Source organism: Labeo rohita, chromosome 13 (assembly GCF_022985175.1).
Source record: "Labeo rohita strain BAU-BD-2019 chromosome 13, IGBB_LRoh.1.0, whole genome shotgun sequence".
Taxonomy (NCBI): domain Eukaryota; kingdom Metazoa; phylum Chordata; class Actinopteri; order Cypriniformes; family Cyprinidae; genus Labeo; species Labeo rohita.
In genome coordinates, this window is record NC_066881.1 from 35,659,147 (window position 1) to 35,679,915 (window position 20,769).

The window sequence follows — 20,769 nt, forward strand, 5'->3', positions numbered from 1 at the left end:
TCGATCCCCAGTGGCGGCGGTTCCGCCGCTGTGCCTGTAGGCAAGGTCATTTTACACCCGTCCTTTGTCTGGGACTTAAATTGCATGTAATTCTTACTGTAGAGTGTTGGGAAAGTCTGTCGCTGCTGAAATAGAACCGCAAACGTTGTTTGCTCGCTTATATATGCTGCTCGTTTTCTGGAATCGGTGTCATTTGGATTTGGATTTTGTATTTATATTGCATTGATTTTATTTAGTTTGATATGTTTTGCCACTAACCCTAAATGAGTGTCATTATTTCACTCATTTTGCACAAGTTGTTATACAGTACAAATAAATCAAATAGATAATAAGGAACATAGAAAAAAACTAGTATTTTTGTCTTGTTTCTTGTCAAAATATCTCCATTAAGATTCATTTACTAGATAAGCAAAATGACATAAGATATTTAGTCTTGTTTCCAGGGTAAAAAATTAAATTAAGTGCATTTTGCTTAAAATATAAGTAAAATTATCTGCCAGTGGGGTAAGTAAACTACTCCTTTTTTTTTTTTTTTTTTTTTTCTCAGAATATTTTACCCAACTGGCAGATAATTTTATTTGTTTTGAGCAAAATGCAAAAAAATTTCCCCCCCCCTGAAAACAATACTAAATATCTTTTTGCTTATAGCAGATGCATATTAACTAAGAATTTTTATATATTTTGACTAGAAACAGTATAAAAAATACTAGGTAAGATAAGCCTTTTTTGCAGTGCAGGCTCATTATGGTTTGCTGAAACTGAAACTAAAATCATAAAAAATTTGTTATTTGAAATAAAGTTAATATTAACTTTAATAAAATAAAATCAAATATAAATAGCTTTTTATTTCAGCTTATTCAAAGACAGCATTTCTCATTTTCATTTAGCTGATGTACTGAAATAAAAACTGAAACTGAAATCAAAATTAAATAAAAACTAAAACCTTAAAATAAAAATGAAAATGAAAAATAAAAATGGATTTAGAAATATTACGAAAAACAATAATAGTATCTCAATGACACTAAAGTAACACTGTAATTGAGTAAATTAAGGAAATTAAAGAAAATTAAGGAAATTCCTTAAGCAAAATGTGCTTTTCCTTACTGCCATAATATGATTGCAAAAAGAAAAAAATATATAATAATAAAAATAATAATAAAAATGTTATTATTATTATTATTATATTGTTAATTGAACATTGATGGAGCAACACATTTTGTGGGGAAAATAAATCATAAAAGTGATTTGTTTTGTTTATAATGGTCTAAATAATGATAATAATAATAGTAAAATAATGTTTTACACATGATCTAAATTAATACTTGTTCCAGACAAAGTTTGTACTATTTTCTGTTTATTTTGATCAAATAATTTTTTGTTCATTTTTAAAATAACAATTAACAATTAACAAATGAACTGTAAAAAGTAACAAAAGTGTAAGAAGTAAATATTCTGAAAGCTTTGAAGGAAATCCCATAATTATTTAATATGGCTTTACAGTAGTAACAATAAATATGACATTTTATATAATATGATTAATATATTTTTTATGATGGTTTCAATATAAATATGGTGATTTTCTCTTATAACTTACTAAATTATTTTAACCATCTAAATCTAACTGTGTCAACAAAATGAAAAGTCAAGCAGATATTTATTATGCCAGTTACTGTCTTTAAAAGCAATAGCACTTTTTACAACAAATGCCACACTTTTACATATTCTTCACTTATAGAAAAACTGTTAATTACCTTGAACAAAACTGAAAATCGTTAACCATCCTTTGTCTCAAAAGTAATTTAGCTAAATTTCCATATGCAAAGTAAAACACGGATGTTTATGAAATAAAATATTAATATCCTGTAACATTTCTCTTTCACAACATAATTTCTGTTGTTATGTTTGCTGTTATTTTAAGGTTGAAGATCAGTGCCGTGATAAATAGCAAATATTATTAGCATAAAATCCTCATAATGAGAATCGTGACTCTGTGTGAACAAGCAATTTGTGATGTCACTTCCTTAAATGCATTGTTAGAAAGATCAGCATTGCTTTACTCAGACTGTCTGTGACACAGATGTTGATGTTAAATGTGAGTTATTATAGGTGCTGGACGTCTGTGAAAGGGATTTGAATTTTTAATAGGAATGTTAACGTCAGCGTTGATCTTTTTCTTTGAGTAATTATGCACCACTTCAGACCTCAGCACTTAAATGCCACATGCAAATGACTACACTTGTGTTTTTGCAGTCATTTTTCAGGCTGTATAATATCAGTCCACACACACTTTAGTGTGTTCATGCTCACATTAAAGCGAAAAGACACGTTATCTTGCGGGACGGTCATTAGCATAATCTCAGCATTCATATTTTAGTGTTATGTCAGGAAGACGTAAAGCCAAGCGGTACTTACTAAAGGAGCTATTTGTTATTTCACCCCATATTTTGTATAAAGCATTGAGCGTACAATGAGGAAATTCAGTATTATACTAATCTTATTCATGCTGTTAGCAAAGTCTGTTTTCCTCATTATTCATAACTGACACAAACACAGTGTGTTTTTTACTTTTTACTGTTTCTCTTGTCCTGTTATGAGGTTTTGTGCATTATATTTTCCATCCTCACCAGTCATTGTTTATGTATCAGCATTTCAGCATTCTTGTTCTATCATTGTAGTCTTTGGAAACCTAAATACTATAATTTTTCCTTATGATTTGTTTTCTTATTCATTGATTACATTGAATGTTATTAGTTTTGCCACCAATTGTTCTACCAACCTGAATATTGCAAAAGCGACACATTCTGGATGTAAACATAATTTTAAGATTTAATTTTTTAATTATTTATTTTTTAATTTATTGCAATAAAGAACAACAAAGAGTACAGTACATATAAAACACACAGTTTGTACAAAAAATACAAACGATCTTTCAATAATAAACGAATTATGGATTAAAAGTTAATAGACATAATAGACAACATTCTTAAAAAATAGAAAGTCCAAAAAAAGAAAGGAAGATGAAGAAGAGAGGGCATACAAATAAAAATACATTTATATTAAGGAAGAATATTAAACATGGCACAAATTCTAGATGTTTTTATAGCTTTCTTGTTAACAGATGTTGAAATTGTATTTAAATACAACTTCAGTTCTTGTCTGAAGATGTTAAAGTGGGACTTACATTTAGTATATTTACATTTATGAATATAAAACTTTCCAGTATCAACAGGAGGTTTATACAAAAACTGCATTAAATAAATTATTATCTTTAGCATAAAACCCAAAAAGAATGTGTCTATAACATAAAGAGAAATCATGAAAGACATTTTGGACAATCAAAGCATTAACATTATTCTAAAAGGACTGAACGAAAGGACACTGTCAAAACAAATGAGCTACAGATTCAGAAGAAATTTCACAGAAAGAACAACACTTTTCTGCAAAAACTGCTTGATTTTTAGATTTTAAGACTCTAAAGATCTTAAACTCTTCAAAATGTATTAAAAGAGTTTGTACCCTGATTGTACAGCATTTGGTGACAGCGCCACCTGCTGTTCAAACATATTAAATTAAGGTTGAAAGTATTTCAGGTTCATTCTTTGGGTCGTGCTTAAAGGAATATTTCACCCAAAATGAAAATATGCTGAAAATGTGCTCATCCTCACGTCATCCAAGATGTAGATGAGTTTGTCTCTTCATCAGATTTGTAGAAATGTGTCATTCCATCACTGTCTCACCAGTGTATCCTCTGCAGTGAATGGGTGCCGTCAGAATGAGAGTCCAAACATCTGATAAAAACATCACAATAATCCACAAGTAATTCACACCACTCCAGTCCATCAGTTCACATCTTGAGAAGACAAAAGATGAAACAAATCCATCAAGATGTTTTTAACTAAAATATGAGTTCATAATCCATAATAACACTTCCTCCGGTGGAAAAAGTGGTCTGGTCTAAATCAGAGGAGAAATCTGTACAGATCAAGCACTGTTTCCAAGTCTTTTGTCTTCTCAAGATGTGAACTGATGGACTGGAGTGGTGTGGATTACTTGTGGATTATTGTGATGTTTTTATCAGCAGTTTAGACTCTCATTCTGACGGCACCCATTCACTGCAACAGGATCCATTGGTGAGACAGTGATGGAATAACACATTTTTACAAATCTGATGATCAAACAAATTTATCTGTGTCTAAGTTTGATGATCTGAGGGTGAGCACATTTGAGTGTGCAGTAAATGGGTGCCGTCAGAATGAGAGTCCAAACAGCTGATCACAATAATTATCCACAAATAATCCACACCGCTCCAGTCCATCAGTTCACATCTTGAGAAGACAAAAGCTGAAACAAATCCATCAAGACGTTTTTAACTAAAATACAAGTCCATAATCCATAATAACACTTCCTCAAGTTAAAAAGTGGTCTGGTCTAAATCAGGCGAGAAGTCTGCATACATCAAGCACCGTTTATAAGCCAAAATAGCTCTAAACAAATATATGGCTGGATTTTTGTTGTGACAGACAACAGGAGATGGACTATTTTTTTTTTGACTGGAGGAAGCAACAATGTGGATTATGGATTAGTATTTTAGTTAAAAATCTCTTAATGATGGATTTGTTTCAGCTTTTGTCTTCTCAAGATGTGAACTGATGGACTGGAGTGGTGTGGATTACTTGTGGATTATTGTGATGTTTTTATCAACTGTTTGCACTCTCATTCTGACGGCACCCATTCACTGCAGAGGATCCATTGGTGAGACAGTGATGGAATGACAAATCTTGGATGACCTGAGAGTAAGTGCATTTCAGCACGTTTTCATTTTGGGTGAACTATTCTTGTAATAAAATGTGTTTGCCTCTGTATTTGCAGCTATAATTAGTTTCACATGTTTTCTGATTGCATGTTTTAAATTAAAACCTTATTAAAACGATCAACCAATAACATGCACGCTGTTATTATTGGAGTAAACTGTTTACATGTCTGAGTTTCCTTACAAAGATGAGCAGGATCAAAGAAATTCACATTCTAATGTGATTGTGTTTACAGCAAAACTGTAATGTGTTTATGTGACTTTTGCTGGAGGCAGATGAATGTTGTTAAATTCACATTACTGAAGTATAAGTACAAGCAAACAGTTGTTGATATTAAATGTCACTGGCCTTTTTGGCACGACGCTTGTTTTCCACACCGGTCGAGCGCTTTCACACACCGCGTGCGCCGGTCTGACACTCATTTCCTGTTTTAATAATCTTTCTTGTTGGTGACAGTTGAAAGTGACAATAAAAAGGAGGCCAAAGGTGGCAGAGGAGTCAAGGGGAGAGGCGATCAAAGCCGGGGCATCAAAGCGGTGAGTCTCTAAATGAGTCTGGCGGCCGCTGATAGAGACGCAATATTGCTTTAGCGGCCTTCACACGTTTCAGTGTTTAATTTCTCCATCCTTCCCTTTTAACTGTCCTCTTTCAGGGAATTACATAATGTGTTTTCCCCGACATTCTCTTCTTCAGTTTCTCCTCCTAACTTCACATAAAGTGACCTTTAAGGATGCACTTTCTTCTGCAGGTGCCGGTCAATCGCGTCCTGCCGCCGAACACCGTCCCGGTGGACACACACAAGTTCAAATGTATCCTCTGCTTTAAACCGCCTTCATTTTCTGTCTCATGAGCGTCTGTGATGTGTGTGAAATGTCAGAGCAGTCATTTGGCTGCTGCATTGCGTTTCAGAGCACTTTATTGCATTAGCTGCTTGCAAAGTGACTGAACATGGTTAATAGTTTGGAGGAATGTGTTCTTAACACAGGCTTTAAGATGTAGTTGATGCTCAGGAGGAAGATGATGGAAAGCAGGCTGGTGAGTGGAATTAGTTTCAGAAAGAAATTTAAAGTACATTTCACTTCTGTGATATATTTCTGAATGAAAGTGAATGATTAATGACAAAAGATGCACTGATGAATCATTCACAATAAAACAAGAAATTAGTAGTTTAATTCAGTAAGGATGCACTAAGTTGATCAAACATGACTGAAGTTATTTATAATGTTACAAAAGATTTATATTTCAAATAAATGCTTTTCTTCTGAAGTTTTTATTCATCTGTGAATCCTGAAAAATAAAATAGCGGTTTCCACAAAAATATTGGGCAGCACAACTGTTTTCCACATTGGTAATCATCTGAAATGTTTCCCCAAACTTTTCTGCTCTTCAGGGGCCTGTTGCATAAACTGCTTTAACAAAGTTAACTAATGTCATTCTGTAAAACTAGTCATAACTACGACGGCAAAAAAAAAAAAAAATCTAAGGTTGCAAGATTAAAGTCGAAATACTACAAGAATAAAGTTGAAATATTTAGAGAATAAATTCGTAGTATTTCTACTTTGTTGTGTTCTTATAATAAATTTTCTTTATTCTCATAATTTCTATTTAAATATTTCAACTTTATTCTTGTAATATTTTGACTTTCTCAAAACATTTCGACTTTATTCTTCTCATTTCGACTTTATTTTTTAAATATTTCAACTGTATTCTTGTAATATTTCAACTTTATTCTTGAAACATTTCAATTTTTTGTCATTTCGACTTTATTTTTGAAATATTTTGACTTTATTCTCATAATTTTGACTTTATATTTTACATTTTTCTTGTAATTTTGACTTTATTTTTTAAATATTACAACTTTATTCTCGTAATTTAGATTTTTTTCTTTAAATACTTCACATTTTTCTTGTAATTTCATCTTTATTTTTTAAATATTTCAACTTTATTCTCGAAACATTTAGAATTTTTCTTGTAATTTCGACTTTATTTTTTAAATATTTCAACTTATTCTCGTAATTTTGATTTTATTCTCTAAATATTTTGACTTTATTCTCGAATTATTTTGACCTCATTCTTCTAATTTCAACTTTATTTTTTCAACATTTTGACTTTGTTCTTGTAATATTTCGACTTTATTCTCAAATTATTTCACATTTTTCTTGTAATTTAAACTTTATTTTTGAAATATTTAGACTTTATTCTCATAATATTTTAGCTTTATTATTGAAATATTTCAACTTTATTCTCGTAATTTTGATTTTATTCTCTAAATATTACGACTTTATTCTCATAATATTTCGACTTTATTATTGAAATAGTTCAACATTATTCTTGTAATTTCGACTTTATTCTCGAAATATTTTAACTTTATTCTCAAAATCGACTATTTTTTTTTAAATATTTCGACTTTATTCTTGTAATCTATTTGACTTTATTCTCAAAACATTTTGACTTGTAATTTCGACAAAATGTTTCGACTTTATTTTTGAAGTATTTCAACTTTATTCTCATAATGTTGACTTTATTATAGAAATATTTCAACTTTATTCTTTTATTTTTTAACGTGGCACTAAAATGCCGTTTTTAATCAGTTGAACTAATCTGAGACATTTTTGATTAATAATTTGAGATTTTTTTAATGTCGTTTTTCAGACACGGACACTTTTAGCATAATGAGATAACATTATGTTTACGCAAAGGTTTTTCAAAGCTCTCAAACCTCATTCGTTCTTCTGCATATTTAGACATTGTGTGTTCATCACTGTTTTGATTTTATTGTATTGAAAATAGTCACTTTCATCAAAAATTTTCACAAAATCACAAAGAAGTTTGATTTGACATGAGGGCTAATAATGATGACAGAGTTTAGTTTTTATGATGAACTAACCCTTTCATCTCACCTGGCTTGTTCAGATTCCAGCAGCCCAGCAGAGATCATGAGGAAGACCCTCGACACGTACGCATCGCAATTTACACCTCTGTGGGAAGGATTCATCGGCCACGAGCGCAAACGCAGGTCTGAATCCCACACAAACTCTCCTCACACTCCTGACTCAGCTGGTGCTGAAGTTTAAGCCCTGTGAAACGGATATTTATAGGAGCTGGTTTTTATCTTGAGTATTAATGTGTGAAAGTGACGCTCCTCTCGCAGTCTTTGCAGATCTCGAGCAGCTGCTGACGTCCTGTAGCGCCTTCATCTACTCTGGCATGGAGAACTTCTTCTCCTGCGTCCCACCGGCCAAGATGGCCTCCCTCAACATGTCTGGTACTGTGTGATTTCACTCTCTCTGACATACTAGTTCAGCTATACTAGTTGTATCTATGTCTATGTATAATTTTACACTTCCCTGCATCATATCTGCTGTTGCTGATTCCAATAATAGCGTCTGTTTTGCTGGAGCACGTCACAGTTTCTCACTAAGAATTATGCATTTAATAATAATTAATAATTTTTGCTTCTGACAACCATTTGTGTGGTGATGAAGAAGTCTGGAATTCACTATTAATCAGCAAAAAAAAAAAACATGTTCATGAACGTTTGTTACGTTACATTAATGCCGGTAATTTGAAAGTGAAAGTAAAATGCGCACAGCGCTTTTACAAGCTACTTAAAACCAAAGGAAAGTGAAGAAAAGAGGGAAAACTCAAAGTGACTAAGAACAAACCACTGCTTGACACCGAATTCAAAAGTAAAAGTAAAATTTCTTTGATAAATTTTCCTTTTACTGAAGGAAAGCTAAACTAAAACGAACTAAAACAAACAATTGCTAGATGCTGAATTGCTGCTAATTTGAAAGTGAAAGTAAAACTCTATACTTGGAGAACATATTGCTATTGTTTTCCCTTCAATTTTTTTTTTCCTTAAATTTTCTTTAGTTGGTCTTAAAAAGTTCTTGAATGTACCTTTGATAAAACCTGCAGAAACCTTGCAGAAGAAAATGCAAACATGAGCCTGATGTTTCTCTTTTTACTGCATCCAGACAGATTTTGTTGTAACAAAAAAAAAAATAAATAAAATAAAGCTTATTTTGCTTATTTTTTAAGGTTATTTGACATTAAATTGAGTATTTGAAGTATTGCAGGTGGTAAATTATATGATGCATTTTGACAAAGATATCAAATATTAAAGATATTAATGAAATTAAATTTTTTATTAATATCTTTGAACTCAGCATCATTAAAATAGTTAATATAGGTCTTTTTTGCAATGTTTTTATTTATTTAGAAGATGCAGGGCTGAATTAATAGACATTAACACATTTTTTGCTTTTGCTTTAAATGAAAAATAACCATTACATTAAATATGCAACATGATGAGGTCATGTGGCAACTATGTTTTCTTCACATATTGAGTAATAGTATCAGCTATAGTATTGAGTTGTAGTATTGTGCTCTCTGTGTTTTTGAGTTATCAAGTTGTTGAAATGAGTGCTTCTGAAAGACATAGTTCAGCATTTGGTTGATAAATGAAGTGAGCTCTCACTTTCTGTAGTGCAAAATGTACCAAGCACAGAAACTTAGTGGAAGAGACAATGTGATCAAAACACATTTCGGATCGGAAGCTCCAACAGATCGGTCCTGCTGCTTCACACATTTGCTTTATTTAACATCCTTTTTGTTCTCAGCAGCATGTGTTATCGTGAACTGTATGTAGAGTCACTTTAGAACAATAAATACTCGATTTCCTCCTGATATTTCTCTGATCAGTGCAGCTGTACACGAGCACCGATGCTTTGAAGATCAGCTTTTACACGGCGCTCTGGTTTCTCACCGCCCACCACTTCAAAAGCAGCCGGATCGAACGAACAGCGCTTTCAAAGCTTCTTTCATGTGTTCAGATTTGACTACAATACTTATATTCTCACATAAATTGAGATAAAATTCAGAACAGCGTGATTTATTGGTTTTCAGCATCACAAGGAAAGTATTGTAATGGATGATGTAATCAGGCTGTCAGAATGAGCCGTATCCCATCAGTCGTTCATCTCACAGACCCACTCAAATCAATCACACTGCTTCATTATCTTTGTTTTACTGTACACGATGATTCTGGATCTCTTTAGCGTAAAAAGAATAGTTCATTCCAAAAATGAAATAAATCTACATCCAAGATTAGGATGAGTTTGTTTCTTCATCAGATTTGTAGAAATGTGTCATTGCATCACCGTCTCACCAATGGATCCTCTGCAGTGAATGGGTGCCGTCAGAATGAGAGTCCAAACAGCTGATAAAAACATCACAATAATCCACAAGTAATCCACACCACTCCAGTCCATCAGTTCACATCTTGAGAAGACTCACTATTCCAAGTTTATATCTCGCAATTCCAAATTTACTTCACAAACCCGAGTTTATATCTTGCAATTCCAAGTTTATGTCTTGCAATTCTAAATTTGTCACCCAATTCCAAATTTTTATCTCGCAATTCCGAGTTTATATCTCGCAATTAGGTTTATATCTCACAATTCCAATTTTGTCATGCAATTCCGAGTTCATACCTCACAAATCCAAGTTTATATCTTGCAATTCCAAATTTGCCATGCAATTCCAAATTTTTATTTCGCAATTACGAGTTTGTCTTGCAATTCCAAGTTTGTAACCTGCAATTCCAAATTTCTCTCACAATTCCAAATTAATATCTTGTAAATAAGTTGAAATTCTGATTTCATACCTCACAATTCTGAGTTTATATCTTGCATGTCCAAGTTTTTATGTCGTAATTCCAAGTTTATGTCTTGCAATTCTGGATGTGCCTCGCAATTTTGAATTTATATCTTGCCATTCCAAATTTATATCTTGCAATTCTGAATTTTCCACACAATTCTGAATTTACATCTTGCAAATCCATCATTAAGATATTTTCGACTAAAATATATTGAGTCCATAATCCATAATAACGCTTCCTCCAGTGAAAAAGTACTCTTGTCTGAATCAGGAGCGAAATCTGCACAGATCAGGCACTGTTTACAAGCCAAAACAGCTCTAAACAAATATGTGGCTGGATTTTGATGTGAGAGACAACAGGAGATGGACTTTTTCACTGGAGGAAGTGTTATTATGGATTATGGATTTGTATTTTATATGCTAAAAATGTCTTAATGATGGATTTGTTTCAGCTTTTGTCTTCTCAAGATGTGAACTGATGGACTGGAGTGGTGTGGATTACTTGTGGATTATTGTGATGTTTTTATCAACTGTTTGCACTCTCATTCTGACGGCACCCATTCACTGCAGAGGATCCATTGGTAAGACAGTGATGAAATGACACATTTCTGAAAATATGATGAAGAAACAAACTCATCCTGATCTTAGAAAGCCTGAGGATGAGCACATTTTTATTTTTGACTGAACTATTCCTTTAAGGTCTCAGCAGGATCAATAATCAGAGGATGAACCAAACACCTGCAAAATTACACGCATCGATTTTACTTGCATTGCATTCTTATCGGCATGTGAGTTTATTGTCTTATCAACCTTTACATCTGTTCATTCATCATGCTTTTTCATCTGTAATCACTGTCATCCATCATCCTTCATCACTGTGTTCTTGTTCAGGTGTCGTATGAACAGTTGGTGTGATGTTGTTATTTGGGTTTTTTGTCCAGTTAGAACTAAACTTGGATATTTTAATGCAAAATGTTGGATCTTGCTTAAAACTGTCTCACATAGTTGCATTTAATTTGGTCATTTGTATGGAAATATAACTAAGTAAAACATCAACAGACCTGATGATGATGATGTTAGGGTTAAACAGTATGATGGTGATGAAGATCATCATCCGGAATCCATAACTCTCTGTTTTATTAATATTCATCATGCAGTTCTTGAAATAAGCTTGTTTTTCATGCTCTAAATCTTTCCCGTTTGGCTCGTTTGAGTCGTTCGTAGCGACAGGTTCAATCTGACAGCATTAACAGCTGTTAATAATCTCTCTGCCCTCTTTATGGCTTTTAGGATCTGTAATGCTACTGTATGGTACAAAAAAAGAACCTCATTTATTGTTGGTTCTTCTTCCTTTGAAGGAAACTGTGTGATCTTAAGCATCTGAAGTGAAACGGTTCCTCATAAGTGACTGAATTTGAAACGCTCCACATAGACAGAGACTCACAGTGCATATAGAGTACTGTTGTGTTTATCATGTGAAGCAGAAGATGACAATAGAGTTTGACAGTACAGTTTGAAGTAAAAAAAAAAAAAAACTATTATATATATATATACACTACCGTTCAAAAGTTTGGGGTCAGTAAGACTTGTAATAGTCTTTAAAGAAGTCTCTTATGCTCATCAAGGCTGCATTTATTTGATTAAAATTATAGAAAAAAAAACAGTAATATTGCAAAATGTTTTTACAATATAAAATAATGTTTTTTTTATTTTAACATTCTTTAAAATAGAATTTATTCCTGTGATGAAAAGCTGAATTTTTATCAGCTGTTACTCCAGTCTTAAGTGTCACATGATTCTTCAGAAATCATTCTAATATGCTGATTTATTATTAGAATGATCAATGTTGGATAATATCAACAGTTGTGCTGCCAAATATTTTTTGGAACCTGTGATTTTTTTTTTTTTTTTTTTTTTTTTTTTTTTTCTCATGATTCTTTCATGAATAACAAGTTTAAAAAGTACAGTGTTTATTCAAAATATAAATATTTTATAACAATGTAAATTATTTATTATTAACTTTTAATAAACTTTTAATTATTAACTTAATACATCCTTGGTGAATAAAAGTATTAATTTCTTAAAAAAAAAAAAAAAAAAGAAACTATAAAAATGTACTGACCCCAAACTTTTGAACGGTAGTGTATATATATATAATAATTATATATATATATATATATATATAATTATAAATATAATAATTAATAATTAAATTTATAAGTTGATGAGCATAAGAGACTTCTTTAAAGACTATTACAAGTCTTACTGACCCCAAACTTTTGAACGGTAGTGTATATATATATATATATATATTTTATCATTTGAAAAAAATACATTAAAAAAAACTAAATAAATAAATTTATTTGAAGTAATTTGAAAACTACTTAAATTGTCTGTTTTAAACAATATTTGTGCATGTGCTGTTTTTACAATACAACACAGTACAACACAATATGTGACCCTGGACCACAAAACCAGTCATAAGTACACTGTAAAAAAAAAAAAAAAAGGAAAACAAACTATTTGTTGAGTCAACTTAAAATAATTTGTTACCCTGCTGCCTTAAAATGTTAGCTTGAAATGTTAAGTGTACTAAGTGACAACTTAGATATTTGAGTTGATTCAACCTAAAATTTTAAGGCAGCTGGGTAACTTACCCAGCTTTTAAGTTTAATAAACCATTTTTTTTTTTTTTTTTAAGTCAACTCAGATATCACTTAGTATTAGTAATATGTCACTTAGTACAGCTTAACATTTCAAGTTGAATGAACTTAAAATTTTAAGGCAAATTATTTTAAGTTGACTCAACAATTTTTTTTTTGGTTGTTTGTTTTCACAGTGTAGCACATGTATTGTATGGGTCAAAATTATTGATTTTTTCTTTTATGCTAAAAATCATTGGAATATTAAGTAAAGATCATGTTCCATGAAGATATGTTGTAAATTTCCTACCGTAAATATATCAAAACATTTTGATTAGTAATATGCATTGCTAAGAACTTCATTTGGACAACATTAAAGGTGATTTTCTCAATATATTTCGATTTTTTTGCACCCTCAGATTCCAGATTTTCAAATAGTTGCATCTCAGCAAAATATTGTTGTATCATAACAAAGCATATCTTATGGAAGTCTTATGGAAAACTTATTTTAAATCTCAATTTAAAAAAAAAAAAAAAAAAAAAAAAAGACCCTTATGACTGGTTTTGTGGTCCTGGGTTACATAAGTTAACATCGACTTCTGCTAAAATAAAATGAGTGTTTCATATGCTTATTTTAATAATTGACATTTCTGTTGAATCAAATATTTTTTCTAATTGACGTTTTTCTTGATTCATTTGTCATAGTGTATTCCTGACCTCTAAATGTTTACAGAGTATCACTTGAAAATCTGACCTGCTACACTAAATATTTATTTATTTTTGTGTCAATCCAAGTTTTCATCTGACACTATAGATCAGTGATTCTCTATCAGGAGTCTGGGGTCCACTAGGGGCCTCAAGATGACGTCATAATTTAAAATAAGAAAAAACCAAGCGTTAAAATCAACTAAAAATCTAAATTTTACTAAGTTGTTTGTTTATTTCACAGGAATGGTGGAAAGAGCATGAGAATTAGCTACATATGGCACAGTTAAATCATTCAAAAATAAAAGCTAACACATTTAAAAACACATTGCAAATAATAATAATACAATTACAACCACTAAATGACTTTAGCTGAAATATGAGGATATCAATTTCACAACTGTTGTTTTTTGACTTTGAAGAATCAGGATTCAAACGGTCTTGGAAAACTTGGATAGCCTTTTTTAAAAGTGTGATTTCTAGAGAATTTCTGTGAATTCATGCAATTTTAAAACAGCATGAGCATTTTATAAAGAGTTTTGCCAAGCTCTAAAATATTTTATCTGGTAGAAACTGGTTAATAAAACTATTTTTATCTAAAATCCCGATTGACTAAATCAGAAGCGACTAGAAAAGAGGAGGAACCCTGAAGAACATTTAAAATTCCTAAACCTTAATGCACACAAACCAGAAGCATCAGAAGTCTTTGAATATTGTTGTTTACAACGACATCTGACACGTACAAGAACTACATGAAGATCAAATTAATCAGTCTGAAGCGATTCATTCAGTGTGATTCGTCACACAGGAGATCAGAAGGAGTTTCTACACATGATAAATCAGCATCTGGATCCACCGCGAGACGCTAAAGCTCTGAAAGAGTTTGTGCTGGCTGTTTTTGAGTGAATCACGGATCTGGAACAGCAGGCGTCCGCGGGGAAATGATTCATTGGTCGCTTTAATCCACTCAGCACACAACAGACGGCCGTTCTGTCCACAAAACTGTACTCCGTTGTTCTGTTTAATTCATTTTTACACTAAGGACTGTTTCCAGCGTTCATAGAGCTGTTCTTCAGTGTTTCTTGATCTGGATGTTGAGTGGATTTCAGACTCCCTGCTATTACTGTTCAATCACAGCTGCTGCTTTTGCTTTACTCTCTGAGTTTTGCTGAGTCACAAACTAATGCTCTTCAACTATGCCGTTTTATTTCATTGTTCTCTGTGTTGTTGTTTTTTCTGCAGGATGTCAGATGGTTTTTCTCTTTGAAAGTGGTCAGAACAGAGTCGGCGTCCAGAAAAGGTGAAACACAATATATTAAATCATCATGCTTTATTAGTCTGAACAGTTTTTTTGATTGCGTGCTGCATTACAGAATTCATACTGTTGTTTACTAATGAGCTGAAGGAATCTCTTGGATTTTGGCGACCTGTCGAACAGGATTATTCTGTTTGATTTATTGATTTGTACTTTATTGATCTTTTGATGGTAATTGAGGCCACTGCTTCTGTTTGCCTTTACTAATTTAATACCAAATTTGTCATTGCAAATGGTATTATCAGTAGTATTAGAGTTAACTAAAAGCAAAACCATAAACAAATTTATTGAAATAAAAAATTAATGTATGTTAAACTTGAACTTATTTTATTTCAGCTAGCCTAGCCATTTTCATTTAGTAAAATTTTGTTAAAAAATGGCAAGGAAATAGTTTATAGTTTTTTGTTGTTGTTTTTTTATTTCATTTTAATTTTAAAGCTTTTGTAAAATTTGCTGTATTTTTTCTTTCAGCTGAGTTAAATTTAGCTTTAAAAAAATCATAGACATACTAAAAAAAAAAAGACAACAAAAAATGAAAAAAATAGTAAAAATAATTCAAACTATTAATAAAAGACATATAATACTAAAATAACGCTGGAAAAGAAAATAGTTTATATTATTCTTCTTTTAAATTTCATTTTAATTTTAAAGTTTTTGTAAAATTTAGTGTATTTTTTTCAGCTAGCCAAGTCAACTTTTCTCATTTTCTTTTAGTTAAATTTTTGTTAAAATATATATATATATATATATATATATATAATAACACTGGTAAGGAAATAGTTTATATTTTTTTATTTCATTTTAATTTTAAAGTTTTTGTAAAATTTTATTTTATTTTTTCAGCTAGCCATGTCAATTTTTCTCATTTTCGTTTAGGTAAATTTATCTTAAAAAAAATTATAGACATTATAGACAATTTAAAAAAAAAAAAAAGACAACAAAAATTTGTAAAATTTGGTGTATTAAATATAAAAATGTATAAAAAATATAAATAATTCAAACTTTTAATTAATAAAATAGAATACTAAAATAGCACTGGTAAGGAAATTGTTTCTATTAATATTTTTTATAAAAAAAAATAATGCATTTTAATAAATTGTGTTCATTATAATTGTAAAGTTTTTGTCAAATTTGCTGTATTTTTTGTCAATTTTATTATATCTATTTAATACATCTTTTTGATATAGTTTTTCTAGTTTATAGATATTTTTATAACTAGATTTATATTTCTAGTTGTAGTTTATAGTTATTTTAGTACTTCTTCAAGATTAAAGTAAATAAACTTTTTTATGCTTTGGCAACTAAGCTGAAAATTAATATATTTTTAACACATTGTTGTGTATTTTAGTTAACATTAACATCATGTCAAGTAACTAAAACGTTTGATGGTTTTAGTTTTAGTATAATAACCCTAATAAATAAACTGTGCTTCAGCGCTTCACTGAGCCGGATTAACCAGAAATCCAGATTATGTGGGGACAGATGAATGATTTCAGATAACAGCAAATGTGGCAATTGCAAATCTGAAATGCATGTATCTGTATCTTTGTCAACTGTTAGTTGTACATTAGCATATAGATGAGCTCACAGATAATAAACATTGAGCTAAAGACACAAAACACTCTTCTGCAGCATCACAGATAAATTTACAGTAGATTAGAGACTAAAAATAGTGAAGAGTTTTAAACACATTAAATGTATATGCACTCAAAATATTGAATGAGGACTTTTACATTTATTGTACATTGCATTAAAATGTATGCAGTTGGGAGACGCTTTTATATAAGGACTTATATAGAGTCTCATGCAAATCTGATCAGTTCTTCTGGGAATCGAACTTACGAGCTTGCAGAACTGCTGTGAGCCAAGATGACAAAAACACAATTTAATCATCAGCTGTTGACTTTATGAGAATGTTTTCTGTCATAATACTGATTATTTATTTTCTCTCTTCAGGTGCTCCAGTGGGGTTTTGGAGGGTCCGGTGGGCTCGGCGTATCTGTTCAGTGTCAGCGGGGTTCATTCTGTGCTGCTCAACCAGTGGCACAGCAGCGCCGCGGCAAACGCACAAAACATGCGCTCGCTCATGGACAGTGAGTGCATCACACATTTACACTCAAACAAATTACACTGCAATCAGGGTTTAGTCAGTGTATGCTTCCACTGACAATCAAACCCACAACCCTGGTGTCATTTTCTAATGTTTGATCTACAGAAACATCCTTTAACACTGAAGAAAACTCAGATGCTATTATATTTTCCATTCATATTTTGAATCAGTTTCTATCATATTTTCCATTTTCATTTAAACTTTTAGTTCTTTTTTTTTTTTATACAGTTTTTATTAATTTTATTTCAGTTTCAGTTGAGTTAAACTAAATGAAAATGAGAAATGTTTCCGTGGCAGTTTATATTTAAATTTAAAATTCTTTACATACTTAAGTACGGTTCTTATTTTAATTTAGTTTTACTAAAATAACTAAAAGTGAAGTAAAACTTAATATACCAAAGTTATATAGACAGAAATTATATTTAAAAAATCTAAAAACAAAGCAATTTAAAATAACACAAATAACACCAAAAAACTAAATTACTAAAACTTAAGAAATTAAAATGAAAATGGAAAATGGAGACTTATTTAAAATATTATTAAAATCTAAAATAGTATCTTTTTTTTGTGTGTGTGTTAATAAAGGTCATTCCTGTAACTCAGACATGAGAGCATGGTGAAATACAATAAGTTTTTAATATTTAATATTTTATATACTGAATTATTGTTAATGTTAATTTTATTTTATGTGCATTTCTTATTTTAATTTAGTTTTACTAAAATAACTAAAACTTAAAATAAAATAAAACTTAATAACCACTTTATCAAAGTTATGTAGACATAAAAAATTTATTTAAAAAATCTAAAAACATAAAGCATTAAAAAAGCAACATTACTAAACAACAAATTACTAAAACTTAAGAAATTAAAATGAAAATAGAAAATGGAGACTTAAAATAAAATATAATAAAATATTAATACAATCTAAAATAGTATTTTTTTTTCCAGTGTTAATAAAGTTCATTCCTGTAACTCAAACATGAGAGCATGATGAAATGAAATAGGTTTTTAATATTTTAATATTTAGTATTTTTTTTAATATTCAATATTTGTTAACGTTTAATTTATTTCAAATGCATTTTTTATTTTAATTTAGTTTTACTAAAATAACCAAAACTAAAACTGAAATAAAACTTAATAACTACTATATCAACATTATATAGACATAAAAATTATATTTAAAAAATCTAAAAACATAAAGCAATGACAGAAATACCCCCTAAAAAATTACTAAAATTGAAAATGGAGACTTATTTAAAATATTAATAAAATCTAAAATAGTATCTTTTTTTCGTGTTAATAAAGGTCATTCCTAAAACTCAAACATGAGAACATGATTTTAAAGAAATGTTTTTAATATTTTAATATTTCAGATTATTTTAATAATATTCAATATTTGTTAACATTAATTTTATTTCAAGTACATTCTGTATTTTAATGTACTTTTAAATAAAACTTAATACCATTATATCAATGTCATACAGACAAAAAATATATTTAAAAAATCTAGAAACATAAAGCAATTTAAAAATGACACAAATAACACAAAAAAACAACAAAGTTACTAAAACTTAAGAAATTAACATAAAAATAGAAAATGGAGACTTATTTAAAATATTAATAAAATCTAAAATAGTGAGAACATGATGAAATAAAATAAGTTTTTAATATTTTAATATATTTTTAATATTGAATATTTGTTAACGTTAATTTTATTTGCGTTTCTTATTTTAATTTAGTTTTACTAAAATAACTAAAACTAAAACTTAATAAAAATGCTATAAACATATAGACATAAAAATTATAGTTAAAAAATCTAAAAACACAAAGCATTAAAAAATGACAAATAACACAAAAAAAACAACAAATATACTAAAACCTAAAATGGAAAATAGAAACTTATATATATATATATATATATATATATATATATATATATATTTTTTTTTTTTTTTTTTTTTTTTTTTTTTCCCCAGTGTTAATAAACTCAAACATTAGAGCATGATAAAATAAAATAAAATTTAAATATTTCAGTCAACATGTGTTTTAAGTGTAGGGAGGAAAAAAACTTCCTTTTTTAGTTTTTAGTTTTGGTTTTGGTTTTAGTTACTATAATAACTGTGATTACATTACACACTTACAGACATGTGAAGTTTGTTCAAAAGCACTTTTTTTTATTAACTTCATGTTTCACTGCTCTAGATCTTCTGAAAGCAGGACTGACTTCAGGACGAGCCGCTCACGTTTTACGAACACACAAATCAGAAAACACAGCAGTCAGTGAAAACTCATCCAGTCCGACAGGTCGTGTGTTGGTTTGCTTTATTTCTGCTGCATGTGCACATTTAACTGTTTATGCAACCAAATAATCACAAAATTATAGGTGATGAAGGTCTGTCATCTCTGTTTCTTTCCTCACAGCGGACGAGAGTTCAGCTGCAAATGAGGAAGACGTTTCATCTGAAGACACTCAGAGAAAAACACCTCTGAGTCCTTCTGCGTTTAACTTTGTTATTTATGGACTTCCTAATTTAGTGGTTACATGAACAGCTGGACATGTTTGAGTTGTTTTAAGAGCAGTTGCACTGAAATAAAACACATTACACACAAATATTGATAAAAACCCTTCAGTAATAAATGGCATTCAAATCCAGCAATATGCCTCATTTGAGTTTTTCCATGAATATCTCTCTGTTTGTATATAAACTCATCTCTTGCTGTGTCAAAACCAGTTTTGTTGGACTCTGTTGTGTGTCTATAACTGTGTGGAAACCAGATGAAGAAGAAAAAACCTGATTCTAAATTTGCGTCATGAATGAATGTGAACACATGCAGACCTGCTCTTCACAATCAGGTAAGATTTGCATTTCATCAAACCCCAAATCATCAATGTAATTAATTCAAACAATAAGCTGTTCTGAGTTTCTGATTAATTAGTTTCCCATTCAGTGCAGAATATATGATCCATAATCCAACAAATCAGAGTTTGTCATTAATTCTGATTGACTGTTAATCACAGAGCTCTTAATTCACAATCAAAATCCTGTTCTCAGTGTGTGGGAAGAGTTTAATTTTTATTCGTTTTAAAAATAACAACTCCAATTTTAGACATTAGTAATACCAAATGAACTGGTTTAAAGTGTTTGTGCCTTATTTCCAAAGGAAACACAAGGAGGCAATTTATGAACAAAATCATCACAAACAATGTTCAAATTTGGAAAATAAGTAGTTTTGCTGCACAAACCATAGTTTAACCCTGGTATTTGTAGTGAAACTGTGGTTATACAAATGGTAATCAATACGCCAAAAAATAAATATTTATAAAACCATGATTTACTTAAGGGATAGTATCTATATATACTTTTTTTCTTCATTTTGTTTTTATAACTGTGTTCTGCCTTAATGGTTTGATGTCATGTTCATTAAAAAAAAAAAAATCTGAAAACTCTCATGAATACTGTCTGAAGTACCGTTCTGAATCAAATGATTCGCAAACCCGCTCCGAAGTTTCGATCAAATGAT

At 30.3% G+C, this 20,769-nt stretch overlaps 1 protein-coding gene across 1 annotated transcript in view; it reads left to right on the top strand.

Moving 5' to 3' along the window:
- Window positions 1–19,883, top strand: part of LOC127175370 (cilia- and flagella-associated protein 46) — a 112,535-nt gene extending 92,652 nt beyond the window's left edge. Inside the window, 9 exon segments of the mRNA XM_051126403.1 lie at window positions 5,268–5,347; window positions 5,560–5,620; window positions 5,805–5,846; window positions 7,725–7,827; window positions 7,946–8,076; window positions 15,065–15,122; window positions 17,094–17,230; window positions 19,450–19,551; window positions 19,669–19,883. Of these exon segments, the coding sequence (XP_050982360.1) occupies window positions 5,268–5,347; window positions 5,560–5,620; window positions 5,805–5,846; window positions 7,725–7,827; window positions 7,946–8,076; window positions 15,065–15,122; window positions 17,094–17,230; window positions 19,450–19,551; window positions 19,669–19,793 (839 nt within the window). The 3' untranslated portion in view covers window positions 19,794–19,883.
- The last annotated feature ends 886 nt before the right edge of the window (window positions 19,884–20,769 follow it).